The 14,365-nt window shown below is 38.1% G+C and overlaps 1 protein-coding gene across 1 annotated transcript in view; it reads left to right on the forward strand.

Moving 5' to 3' along the window:
* The window catches only part of rnf17 (ring finger protein 17), a 27,599-nt gene continuing 13,234 nt past the window's right edge, over positions 1-14,365 (forward strand). The window contains exons 1-18 of the mRNA XM_066706467.1: positions 1-146; positions 1,153-1,268; positions 1,786-1,883; positions 2,222-2,318; positions 3,177-3,257; positions 5,073-5,176; positions 5,565-5,733; positions 6,098-6,174; positions 6,533-6,607; positions 6,796-7,019; positions 7,142-7,234; positions 9,382-9,543; positions 9,772-9,946; positions 10,267-10,429; positions 10,879-11,069; positions 11,424-11,574; positions 11,934-12,084; positions 13,644-13,759. Coding sequence (XP_066562564.1) covers positions 77-146; positions 1,153-1,268; positions 1,786-1,883; positions 2,222-2,318; positions 3,177-3,257; positions 5,073-5,176; positions 5,565-5,733; positions 6,098-6,174; positions 6,533-6,607; positions 6,796-7,019; positions 7,142-7,234; positions 9,382-9,543; positions 9,772-9,946; positions 10,267-10,429; positions 10,879-11,069; positions 11,424-11,574; positions 11,934-12,084; positions 13,644-13,759 — 2,313 coding nt within the window. The 5' untranslated portion in view covers positions 1-76. The remainder of the gene's footprint in view (positions 147-1,152; positions 1,269-1,785; positions 1,884-2,221; positions 2,319-3,176; positions 3,258-5,072; positions 5,177-5,564; positions 5,734-6,097; positions 6,175-6,532; positions 6,608-6,795; positions 7,020-7,141; positions 7,235-9,381; positions 9,544-9,771; positions 9,947-10,266; positions 10,430-10,878; positions 11,070-11,423; positions 11,575-11,933; positions 12,085-13,643; positions 13,760-14,365) is intronic.

The raw sequence follows: 14,365 nt of genomic DNA on the forward strand, positions 1-14,365 counted from the left end.
CGTTGTGGTGGAGACGTCCGTGTGGGAGTGACGCCTGGTGACTCGACGATCTGTTTATTGAAGAAGTGCGGGGAACATGTCGGAAAAACAGGATAGCCACAGCTCTCTCATATGTTATATCTGCGCCAGGAAATACACACTACCAGGTACATCATTTATAATAAACCCAGCAAAGAAATAATCATTAGAAAACAAAAACACGTTGAAAATGTATTCCGAAAGATTAAGCAAAAACGCGTTGGTTTTGCGGGTTGTTACAAAAATAAAAGATTGTGCATTATTTATTTACTCTGTCTTGACACGTTTGTTTTAACAAACCGTTTGAACTTACGTAAATACAAGGAGAAAGAGGAGCAGGCCTTGTCGATACTGTTACTGTAGAACTGCGTGATTTGTTTTCGTATGGGATGAAAGATTATTTAAAATATGTATTGGTGATCATATTCTGAAAAAATGTAATCATTCCCCTTATGTGTTTTTTCCCGCAGCTGTTCTCATGGTCAAATATATTCTATTAATAATAATATGTATTAGGTTACTAAACATTTTTACCCATGATTCACACTAATCAATAATAAGCTGTTCCTAACATTATAAAATAAAATGTTGCAGTTTTATATCTAGCCAAGAACTAGTTAATTGTGAAAATATAAATAAAGATGATATAGTTATGATCAATTGAAATATGATGACGTATAGTGCAGATTTCTGCGGGTCTGCGCTGTTCCGCCAATGGGATCGCAGGGATTCTGCGCACAGCTGCGCTACGAAAACCTTATTATTATCATTTTTAGTCTAACAAATTCATACACGTTGTATTGTTTTACTGGTACATATTTTACCCTTTTCATGTTTTTAATAATGCATGGGAAAGTCAGGACTCTGACAAGCCTTCAACTTCCATAAATGCATTTCAGTATTGTGGCCTGAAATGAAACTGATTCATGCAGGCCAGAACATAATTTACTGTGAATACGTAATACTTTATAACTCAGCACGAAAAATACGTTGAACACCTCTTTAACAACCAAAATAAATGCATAAATAAATGAATATGCCAACTGGACGAAAATATAGAACTGTACTGACCTTACCTGTACTGAACTTAACTGAACTTTTGGTTTCCTAATCTTATTTTTTTATGTTTCACAGAGGATGAGATAGTTGGAAACCTACCACATGTCCTAGTTTGTGGGCATGTCTTCTGCGCGTCATGTCTGCGGTCACTGGCAGATCATGATAAAGCTGTAGTTTGTCCAGAATGTGAGGTAAGGTGTATAGTGGTCTTAATGTATAGTCATGGCAATCATATGGGATTGTGTGTGAAGACGACTAGGCCTACATAGCAGGGGTGTGGGGATATGATAATTTGTTTTCATTATGGCTTCTGATTGTTTTTATAGAACATTTTATTATTTAACTCTTGACAACTGGCCACTTATGTTTGTTTTCCTTAAAAATATTGAATTATGTATAGGATGTAGCTCCTATGACCTTTAATTACAGAATCTTACAAAACCTCTTGTCAAAAGCTGTCCTGCAATTACATTTTACTTATGCAGATCTTTTCATGTTACACAGCATTCACCGTGTTGCTAGGAAGATATCCTATAGAACTTCTGTGAGCGGTGCCTGTTCCTGACAGCTCAGTATTGTGCGAGTTTAACATATTCCCACACACATTTAAAAACATGTACCTCTAAACTGGAATCCAACCTGAGAACAAGACCTGATATGCATTTGAATGTTTTGTTCTTCTGATCATCTGACCCTGTTTTTCTGCAGGTGGAAACTCCACTGGATGATGGGGGAGTAGATGCACTTCCAGGAGACTCCAGGATAATAGGAATGATCTATACTGCCAAAATGAATACAAGGAAAACGTGATGCATTTGTTTACTTTTTATAAGACTGAAAATATTTAATGTCGTAGTAGTTTCTCATGTTACAGTATAAACTACAATTCCCCTATGTAGCTGATTCAGTTGTCCGGTCTTTTCATATGTACCATTGTATATAGCTTGCAGTTAGACTTATGTAGGCTAGTGATCGCGATTAAATTCTAACTGGAAAATTATAAATTCAATTCTGTTCTATAAATTGCAAGTTCTCTCCCACACCAGCAATGGTGTGTTTCATGTTAAGAAAATAATTTAGCTTTTTTGTATTTCTGTCTTTAAAAAATACTTTTTCCGTTTTTTTAATTTCCTTTTTTCTGCAGCCGTGTTAATGTACCATTTGATGGTGAAGGGCTGAAGGTAGAGAAACAAATACCAGCTGAGCCTTCAGACTGCACAGCTGGGGAAAAGGCTGCACTGGTATGGCTGTAGGAGTACATTATTATTATATGCACACAACTTAACTTCTACTAAAGACTTGAGCAAGTTCCTGAGTTTAGAAATGCATCTGAGACTGCCAAAATCACAAAAGCATGTCTTAATACTAAAGATTGAAAATATTAATCCAGATTAGCACAGACTGCGTCTCAAAATTTCAGATTGTCAAAAACCAGGAACAACAGCTCCATATGAACTGCACACAATTCTGTTGCACAGCTTTTGTTACTTCAGTGCCCGTATTCTGCCCGTAACTCAGCCAATATTACGGAGACCTCACCAGGACTCTTCAACTAAAAGTGAAAGGAAAGGTGTTACAGTGGTGTGACGATGAAGAGTTATAGTGGTGATATATTTTGGACAGAAATTGAATATTCTTGGTTACCGAAAAAGTCAGTTTCTTCTGCCACTGTCAGAAATGTGGCACTGTCAGCAGAGGTAAAGGTGGTGACAATGTTGTGGTGTCTGGCAACAGGGAAAATACAACAAAACAGCAGTGATGATTTGGGACCATAATCACAGTCTTCAGTAAGCAGAATTTTCCATCAAACCATAATGGCATTAATAGAGAAGTCATTTTACTCCTATACTAACTTTTAGCGTGATTCCTAGGAGTAATTCTGGCCCATACGGGCCCAGATCTCCAGGTAATTCTTTCTTTGTGCATCTGGCAATGAAGGTAGCCTTTTAGTTGTGTCACGGAGAACATATACTTGTATAGGTTTGTGACTGGTCTTATAGATCTCACAGGCATTTCACAGGACAGTTTTGTAATAATGTGTATTAAAGTGATTGTTATCTTTGTTTTTGTTTAAGTAATATTGATTTGTTTGTTTTTAGGATTCATGCACCTTAAAAGCTCTGGATGATGCTTTATTGCTTGCTTCTAAAAACTTAAGTACGCTTCAGAATTTACACGAGGTGAGGTTTGAATAAATCCATGTTTAGATGTATGTTCTTACAGAAAATGGTCCTGCAACTGATAATGCATTGGTTTCCATTAGTTCTCAAGTGTTTCATCCTTCCACATAACATAATACTTTATCATTCTGTCAATGGGTTCTGTTGTTAAATACTGAAACATGCTTGATTCTCTTCCTAGTTTCTAGAGAATAATTAAACATTGTAAAAATGTTTGATTTCATTTGTACAGTGAGGGGAAAAAAGTATTTGATCCCCTGCTGATTTTGTACGTTTGCCCACTGACAAAGAAATGATCAGTCTATAATTTTAATGGTAGGTGTATTTTAACAGTGAGAAAATTGATTTGCATGTTAATGAGGGAAATAAGTATTTGACCCCTTCGACTTAGTACTTGGTGCCAAAACCCTTGTTGGCAATCACAGAGGTCAGACGTTTCTTGTAGTTGGCCACCAGGTTTGTACACATCTCAGGAGGGATTTTGTCCCACTCCTCTTTGCAGATCCTCTCCAAGTCATTAAAGTTTCGAGGCTGACGTTTGGCAACTCGAACCTTCAGCTCCCTCCACAGATTTTCTATGGGATTAAGGTCTGGAGACTGGCTAGGCCACTCCAGGACCTTAATGTGCTTCTTCTTGAGCCACTCCTTTGTTGCCTTGGCTGTGTGTTTTGGGTCATTGTCATGCTGGAATACCCATCCACGACCCATTTTCAATGCCCTGACTGAGGGAAGGAGGTTCTCACCCAAGATTTGACGGTACATGGCCCTGTCCATCGTCCCTTTGATGCGGTGCAGTTGTCCTGTCCCCTTAGCAGAAAAACACCCCCAAAGCATAATGTTTCCACCTCCATGTTTGAAGGTAGGGATGGTGTTCTTGGGGTCATTCCTCCTCCTCCAAACACGGCGAGGTCTCATCTGACCACAACACTTTCACCCAGTTCTCCTCTGAATCATTCAGATGTTCATTGGCAAACTTCAGACGGGCCTGTACATGTGCTTTCTTGAGCAGGGGGACCTTGCGGGTGCTGCAGGATTTTAGTCCTTCATGGCATAGTGTGTTACCAATTGTTTTCTTGGTGACTATGGTCCCAGCTGCCTTGAGATCATTAACAAGATCCTCCCGTGTAGTTCTGGGCTGATTCCTCACCGTTGTCATGATCATTGAAACTCCACGATGTGAGATCTTGCATGGAGCCCCAGACCGAGGGAGACTGACAGTTATTTTGTGTTTCTTCCATTTGCGAATAATCGCAGCAACTGTTGTCACCTTCTCACCAAGCTGCTTGGCGATGGTCTTGTAGCCCATTCCAGCCTTGTGTAGGTCTACAATCTTGTCCCTGACATCCTTGGACAGCTCTTTGGTCTTGGCCATGGTGGAGAATTTGGAATCTGAGTGATTGATTGCTTCTGTGGACAGGTGTCTTTTATACAGGTAACGAGCTGAGATTAGGAGCACTCCCTTTAAGAGAGTGCTCCTAATCTCAGCTCGTTACCTGTATAAAAGACACCTGGGAGCCAGAAATTTTGCTGATTGATAGGGGATCATATACTTATTTCCCTCATTATCATGCAAATCAATGTATAACTTTTTTGAAATGTGTTTTTCTGGATTTTTTTGTTGTTCTTCTGTCTCTCACTGTTAAAATACACCTACCATTAAAATTATAGACTGATTATTTATTTGTCAGTGGGCAAACATACAAAATCAGCAGGGGATCAAATACTTGTTTCCCTCACTGTAAATTGAGATCTCTGAGCAATGATGCAGCTTCTGGAAGTTTCTGCTAAAGACCTGACATTTATTTTTTCTTTTAGATTCTTCTTGAAGGTGTTCAAGTCCAGATTAAAAATGAGAAGAGTAGACTTTTAAAGGAAATAAACGATGCTTTTGACAAGGCAGCCACTGCATTAAGCAAAAGGTAGTTTTATGTATTACTAATTTACTTTTTATTTGTATTATATTCCTTAGCAGATGCCCTTTATCCAGAGAAACTTAGTTGTTAAAAAATATCACATTATATTTACGTACAATTACCCATATATACAGCAACTAGGTACAGTACCTTGCTCAAGAGTACAACAGCAGTGTCCCCCACCTGGGATTAAGCCCACAACCTGCTGCTCGGGAGTCCAGAGCCCTGACTACTACTCCCATATATTAATATATATATTTATTTTTGACTCAATGATCACATAGCTTTAACACTGGGATATAAAACAGATTCTCAAGAAAACAGACCCAATATAAAAATCAGGAACCTGTGGAAGATCTCCAAGATCTCTAATGTTTGTTTGAACTTTCTGCAGAAGAGGAATGTTAGTGGGAGAAGTGGCTAGTATCGAACAGTATTTCTCCATCAGTAAACAAGCAATCAACGAAGTGGAAGAGAAGAAAAAGGATTTGGAAATGGCTATTTTGAAAGGGAAGCAAGTCAAACAATTTCCTGTCCTTGAAAGCTACTGTAATTTGGATCAGGTATGGTATGGTTCAAATGAAAACCACTGAGTAGTTTCATTTGGTGTGTGTGTTTGCTTCTCTGTAAGTTTCTGGAGACTGGCCAGGCTCCAGTGCAAAATGCCCCAGGACTGCATGTTATAGGTGGTAGGACAGGCTTGTGTCCTGTTGTCTCACCTAAGTAGAGCTATGCTTCTCTGCACCAGGGGCCACTCTTATCATTCGTCTTGTTCCTCTATTCTGCTGATAAATAAATGGATGAAACTTACCTGCATACCAAATGGGCTTTCTCATCGTAAAATTTGAAGATATTTTTGGTGGTTAGAAATGTTGTTTGTATTTTTAATTTAATTGTTATTGTTCTCTCTACATTTGATTTGTGAAGGTGCTAAAGACACTGCAATCCCCGGTAGAGAAAGAGATGGCTTCTTTATCCAGTCTGATGTTGGGATCTGGGCTCAGGTAGGAGGATGTAAATGTAAATCACTTAGTCTTTGCAAGGATCTGTTTTTCAGCTGGAGAAGCCTGTGTTTGTTGTTTGTTTTATCATATTATAGTGTGGTACAATGAGCAGTCCAAAAGCTGTGTTTTGGGGTGTATGATTCATAGTTGGTAAGGATGTTATTCCTTTGAAGTAATTATGGACAATCTTAAAAGTTGGGCATCATACCAAATGAGTGACCACTTTTGTCTCACAAAGGTGATGTATTCATCTTGCATAATCACAACTTTGTATTTCATTACTTTTAATTTACATTTTATTTACTGCAGAAAGATGTATGATTGTCAGTGATCCCCACTAAGTCTTATTTTTGAACAGCTGCAGTCTCCAGTTTGATGAGTTTATTCAGAGTTTAAAGAGCTGCATGAAGATTACACACGGAACCCCCAAACTGTGAGTCCACTTAGTGCTGTTTCTTTTTATATGCTCATATGCGCCCTCTGTGCAGAGGCCAACATTAGTGCTTCAGCGAATGTTCAATTGCCTGCAGCCATGCAATGGTGTATTGTTTGCATTCCAGGGCAGACCCTACTCTCTTTTGCCTGGCTTAGTTTGTACTATGTTCCATGACCTTTTTTTAGCCTCGTCCCTGAGGAATCTGTACAGGGCAGCACACTTCAACAGGTGCCTGAGAAAAAGCGATGTAGGAGCAGTTCGTCCCAGGAGAAATCATCTTGTAATTCCCCTGAGAGCAGGAAGGAAGTGCTTCCACAGCACCAGGAGATGATGATCCAGACTTGGGCTGAAGAGTTGCCCAGAATCCCGAATGTTATAATTGAAGAAATCATTGAGGATGCAGAACCAGGTAATGCTTTTAAAGAATGACCATTCCATCCTGCATAAATGACTCTTACTTGGTTTTGATGTCTGTATTGTCTGCAAGATCCCTGAATTGTAATTGGTTTCAGATGCCCACTCTGTTTACAGGAACTGACATGAAGCTTCAAAAAGACAGAGCAATCATGCAAAACAAATACAAGAAGGTTTCTGCAGTGTGTGCCCCTCTCCCATCAAAAAAAGGTAAACCATAATTAGATGTGTGAACGAGCCCTAGACTTGTTTTCGGCAACACCATCCCATTTCCTTGTACACCCGCCTTGTACTTCTGCATTGGCCAATCATACACATGCAAAGCAAAGACACGGGTGTCTCTGATCTTTGATCTGCACAAATCACATGGCTTAACCCACCCCACAGTATTGCTGTTGGGTGAAAAGTATCATATTAGGAGAAGCCAGCGACTTGTGAGTGAAAAATCACATTATGATCCAATCTGCAATTGTATTGGTTTGTTGGCCAGTTTGTGATGAGCGGATCAATATTTAACCGGTTCCCTTATAAATATGGACCGGATTGGGGAATTTGAATCAGTGCAGTTTTATCTCAAACAGCTGGATTGGTGTATTGATTCGAATTGGTGAATTGTTACACCCCGAATATATATATATATATATATATATGTGTGTGTGTGTGTGTGTGTGTATGTATATATATATGTATGTATATGTATATATATATATATATATGTATGTATATGTATATATATATATATATATGTATATATGTATGTATATGTATATATATATATATATGTATGTATATGTATATATATATATATATGTATGTATATGTATATATATATATATATGTATGTATGTATGTATATGTATATATATGTATATATGTATGTATATGTATATATATATATATATATATATGTATATATATGTGTATATATATATATATATATATATATATGTATATATGTGTATGTATATATATATATGTATATACTCACCTAAAGGATTATTAGGAACACCTGTTCAATTTCTCATTAATGCAATTATCTAACCAACCAATCACATGGCAGTTGCTTCAATGCATTTAGGGGTGTGGTCCTGGTCAAGACAATCTCCTGAACTCCAAACTGAATGTCTGAATGGGAAAGAAAGGTGATTTAAGCAATTTTGAGCGTGGCATGGTTGTTGGTGCCACACGGGCCGGTCTGAGTATTTCACAATCTGCTCAGTTACTGGGATTTTCACGCACAACCATTTCTAGGGTTTACAAAGAATGGTGTGAAAAGGGAAAAACATCCAGTATTCGGCAGTCCTGTGGGCGAAAATGCCTTGTTGATGCTAGAGGTCAGAGGAGAATGGGCCGACTGATTCAAGCTGATAGAAGAGCAACTTTGACTGAAATAACCACTCGTTACAACCGAGGTATGCAGCAAAGCATTTGTGAAGCCACAACACATACAACCTTGAGGCGGATGGGCTACAACAGCAGAAGACCCCACCGGGTACCACTCATCTCCACTACAAATAGGAAAAAGAGGCTACAATTTGCACAAGCTCACCAAAATTGGACAGTTGAAGACTGGAAAAATGTTGCCTGGTCTGATGAGTCTCGATTTCTGTTGAGACATTCAGATGGTAGAGTCAGAATTTGACGTAAACAGAATGAGAACATGGATCCATCATGCCTTGTTACCACTGTGCAGGCTGGTGGTGGTGGTGTAATGGTGTGGGGGATGTTTTCTTGGCACACTTTAGGCCCCTTAGTGCCAATTGGGCATCGTTTAAATGCCACGGCCTACCTGAGCATTGTTTCTGACCATGTCCATCCCTTTATGACCACCATGTACCCATCCTCTGATGGCTACTTCCAGCAGGATAATGCACCATGTCACAAAGGTCGAATCATTTCAAATTGGTTTCTTGAACATGACAATGAGTTCACTGTACTAAACTGGCCCCCACAGTCACCAGATCTCAACCCAATAGAGCATCTTTGGGATGTGGTGGAATGGGAGCTTCGTGCCCTGGATGTGCATCCCACAAATCTCCATCAACTGCAAGATGCTATCCTATCAATATGGGCCAACATTTCTAAAGAATGCTTTCAGCACCTTGTTGAATCAATGCCACGTAGAATTAAGGCAGTTCTGAAGGCGAAAGGGGGTCAAACACAGTATTAGTATGGTGTTCCTAATAATCCTTTAGGTGAGTGTATATGTATATATATATATATATATATATATATATATATATATATATATATATATATATATATATATATATTATTTTTTTTTTTTTTTCATGTTCCTGATACAGAAAAAAGCTTTAAATAGAGCTTTTAATTATAGTAATTTTATTAACTTTTAGTTTTCCAGGAGTGGGTGTTCGTTACCCATGTGGTAAACCCAAACCATTTCTACATAAGAAGACTTTCAGAGAGCAAGGCTGCAGCTGTGCTGACCAGAAGGATCAATTTGTTTTGTAATGGGGAGAGAAATATTTTTAATCCTAGTGATGTTCTGGAATTAGGTGAGTGCCAGTTACTGGATAAATGTTGTATTTGTATTAAATTAGTGAGTGACACATTTTTCTTTTCATCCTAACCAGCAGATAAATACTTGTTCTTTATAACATCTGTAAGATAATTTTAGGCTTGAATTAATCCCTCACAAATAAACCTTTTTGTATATGTTTTTGGAAAAGGTAGAAATTAGAGATTTGTGTGTGCTGTATAGCTGAGTGTCTTCTACATGACAGGTTCTACAATCTTTGTGAAATGGAAAGAAAACATGTGGTGCAGAGCAACCATAATGGAACTTTTCCAAGAGTGCAAGGAACCCCGGGCTGTACCAAGGTGTACCATGGCAGAGGTTTCTGACCTCAAAGTCTTTTTTGTTGATTTTGGCTTCAGCAAAAGGATACCTCCTGCAAGGTATTCAAAAAAGCATTTTGACATTTAAGTTGGTGGTAAATTGACAATTAATATCTGGTCAAAGCTATATCCTCATATTGAACCCAAAGAGCAGGATGGAACCAGACTGCTTTGTGTTTGGTGTTAAGGTGCTGTGACAGTGTTTGTTTCTTAAGTTGTCTGTCAGATAAAAGCTTTTTCATTTTAAAATGCATCTACTTCCCAGAGAAAATTATAGCTTTGTGGTGATGCTGGTTTAAGATATTCCAAAATGTTGAGTCCCAATTCAAAACATAAATATAATTAAGAGAATTCATTTTTTTGTTTGTTTACATGTATAGATCTGAAAACCATTCTGAAGCAGAAGACGGTCATGTTCTGGACTTTCAGTTGGACATCAGTCAGTGCATTAGAAAACCTGACCTCGCAACTCGTGCTGAAATGAACAAATGGGCTTCATTGTCCATCAGATGTTCACTCAAGGACATTGTACCTGCAGACTTGGCAAGAGAATTTACTTTGACATGTCTCTTTTATAAGAAAATAATTGTAGTAAAGGGGCTCCCCTCAATACTTTAATTATCTGTGCTTCTGTTCCCAGTCATTTGATTAAACTTTGTGGTTTTTGATCCATTTGTATTGTTTTGTGAATCAATTTTACATACTCTTGGCATATTAAAATGAGAGCTTCATAGAGCTAACGTGCAACTCGACTCCAAGCACAAAGCTCAGAGTACACAGAGTAGTGATGGTAATTTGGTCTTGTGCAAGACACAAGATACGCTACAGAAGCTCATGCAGAAAACTCGTAGTTGTGCCATGGGTGTAAAAACATTGCAACAAAAATGGACCCCTGTGTGTTGCTTTTTGATTTTGCAGAGCTGTGTAGAGGAGGATCTCTCGGTAACAATAGCTGTTCATTTTTTTTTTTTTTTTTTTTTTCTTGATGTCAGGAGAACGGCTGGGGGCCAGAAGCTCAGACAGAATTTGTGCGTGTTGTGGGCAAGAATGCAGTTGAAATGAAAGTGTTTGGGGAGGATGGGGACACGTTGCTGGTGGATCTGAAGAAATCTCCAAGGGACAAGATGGCCACTGACATGCCAGTATCCCTCAGAGATCACCTGGTCTTTCTGGAGCTGGCAAGGTGGGACAGTTCAGACCATCACCACTTTATTATTATTATTATTTTTATTTCATGGCAGATGCCCTTATCCAGGGCACAACATAAGTGCAATACAAAGTGCAAGAATACAGTTAAGTACAAGGCATCAAATATTACAAATTCAAATTAACATTATACAAAGCAATTCAAAATATAATACATTTTACAACTTCCAATTTACACGGGTAAGTACAGTAAGTGAGGTCATACATCCTGGAAAGTAAAAGCTAAGTCCTGTCAAGGGCTATGGGAAAGGGAGCAAGGGGGAAATCAATCCCTTTCTATAAAAACCTCCATTAACTCCTTGTGTCCATTACCCATTCTTTCATTTTTAAGATTTTACTCCCCAATTTCTTGGACTCCAAAGACATTGCCTTGTGGTAGAAAACCTCTGCCGTATTGCTCGCCACTGTATCCCGAGCTACTGGTTGACTTCAATGCAGTTGTGTGCCACATCAACAGTCCCTCAGACTTCTACATTCAGGTTGTAAGTAGGGAAAAATGTGTATTCTAGGGTTTCACAATGTTTCTTTAATTGTATTTCCAAACCGTAACAAAAGCATGTAGTATGTAATGTACTGAACTGAAGTTGCTTTAATTTAGTAGTGTGGCATTATGAGCCTAAAAATCTGAGATTTAAAAAATAATTAAAACAAATGTGCCATCTACCAAATAATTAGTGTAAATATGGTAATTTTTACTATCTTTAAATTATTTTTCTACAATAGTGCTCCTTTTAATATTAAAGCTGATGCATTTTATAATGAACCCCTCTTTTTAAGGTGTTTTAAAGACTGACTGAGTTATTTAAAGCAGTCTTTACTTTTTGCACTGGTTTGAAAACAGGCAGACAAAATGGAGACCCTCATTCTAATGTCAAAACTTCAAGATTTCTACTCTCAAGGAGGACACGGATTAGAGATTAACAGCCCCTATCTTGACCAGGCCTGCGTAGCTCTGTTTGAGGATAAGGTTTGGTACCGGGCACAGATAATTGGTAAGTATATAACTGAAAAGTTGTTGTTCAAGCCCCTTCTTTCAAGCATGGTATATTTGACAACAGTGTTATGGAACAAAACAAAAACAAAACCCTTCTTTGTCATTTGAGAGATACAGCATTTTGAATGAGTTCAAATGTTTCACTTAAACTGGTTGAAGTTGAGTGCTAAGTCAAAAAATGAGTCTTTACCATTAAAGAAAATCATTATCTAAGTTAAAACTGGGGTGTCATGATTTTTCACTTTTATAGTACTGGTGGTAGGTCAAAACAACAATTTGTATAGGTTTTAATGCGAAGTGTATTAAAAACGAGTCTGAAGTTGACACTCAAAGCTGTGGATAATTTATTCTCAACGTCACAACAGGACAAGCTCACAGTCTCTCAAACGGTTTTGCTGCATTAGCGCTAATGAAAACACGTTACCAAAAGATAACGCACCCAGGGGAGAGATACCATAGTAAATAGGTGTATAGTATATGGTTTCTCTAACACAACAGGGCCAGTGGTATCTCTCCATGGGTTTCCTAAGGAGCAGGTACTGTGCCGGCAGTGGGTGAAATTCGTGAAGAGAACCAGGATTGTGATGCTAAGCACAACAGCAGCTTCATCTGCAGCACCCACTTTTTTATAAGTTCAGTGATGTTCAAGATGGGTGCTGTACAAATAATTACAATAAAAAAAAAAAAGGATGCAGTACCATCAGTTTATCCAGATGGTACCTCCAACACCGCAGCATCTTCCAGTAAAAATGGGTACTTGGACTCGATCGGCTGACAGTAAAAGAGGCGCAGAGTGTAAGGGCACGATACCAATACATTATTCTCTTATTATTTCGTGGAAATATGTATGATTTGGAGAATAATTTAAAGCTATGGCAATTTAATACAATATTATCAACGTAAACTACTTTAACGTATTAGTGTCTGCATATGAACAAAGGAAATTATGATTAATACTAATGAAATACATAGAAAAGTAATGTATCCATTATTATTATAATTATACTATTGTTATACTATCGTTTGCCCTGCATGATGATTAAGCACCATTATTCATGTCAGTGAAGGTATAGGTTAATTCCTCTCTGTTAAAGAGTCCTGGGATTGCAACAGTGCCCCTACAAATTAAAAGAAGAAAGAACAAAAAAGAATAGCACACGATCAAGGTTTGATGTTTCATTTAAGACCGTTAATTATCAGGAAACGGATATCCTTAAAGAAGAGCCTGACGTGGAGTCTTGATTTGTCATCCACATCAAAACTTTCACACGAAACATCCGAACCAGTAACATTGCATTGTGACGTCACGTACTCTCGCTCTTCCGGATAGAAGAGTTTTGTTTTTACAATTTGTTTTTTTCATCTTATAAGCAACAGAAGTGAATGAAACTTTCAGGACATTTAGAAATTAAAGGTACACCCATTTATGTATATAAAAAATTAAAAATGATGACACCCCAGCTTTAAACCATGTAGTGGGAGGACGAAGAACAATTTAAGGGGGGAAGAAATTCTTAAAGTTATAGCCAGTATGTGGCTTTGTACATTTTGTCACAGGTCTCCCTGGAAGCAGGACTGTGGAGGTCAGGTTTGTGGACTTTGGAAACCACATGACCCTGTCAGTGAACAACGTGCGAAAAATTAAAGATGAGTTCTTTGCTTTACCAGCAATGGTGAGTTATTTACAACATAAAGAAAATAAAACTACATTGTTAAAATGTTACTTTAAATGTTCGCTGTTCTCACAAAAACTTCTCCCTCTGAAAAATGCGGATGCAAACAGACTTAGAGACGATTTTGAAGAGTTCCCTCTTTAGTAGAGATGCGCCGATCCGATAATCTGTATTGGTATCGGTCCAATACAGGCCAAAAACACTGGATCGGATATCTGAAATAGATGTTGTAATCTGATACGATCCACCGACAAATCTAGCCTGAAACTTCGCCTTAAAGGGGAACTCCACCGAAAATCCATATTTTCTTGGGTTATTCTATAAGTAGAAACATATTATGTGGAGTGAGTTTTTCATGTCCAGCTCATTCTATGTACCAGAAATCAGAGATAGCGGCCCTAACTGGAGCTGCTTTCCTGAGAGTCAATGGGGGAAATCAGAAAAGTCACGAAAATCGTTAAAAAATAACATTTTATGCACGTTCGATTGGATCCATCACCCTATTTTTCCGAAAGGACCATCGGTTTGTAGTCATCAAAAAATCATAAAAGATTATTTTATTCCAGGCACCACCGTGTGGCTACAGCGCAGTATGAACTGTGACAC

The sequence above is a fragment of the Amia ocellicauda genome, chromosome 6 (genome assembly GCF_036373705.1).
Source record: "Amia ocellicauda isolate fAmiCal2 chromosome 6, fAmiCal2.hap1, whole genome shotgun sequence".
Lineage (NCBI taxonomy): Eukaryota > Metazoa > Chordata > Actinopteri > Amiiformes > Amiidae > Amia > Amia ocellicauda.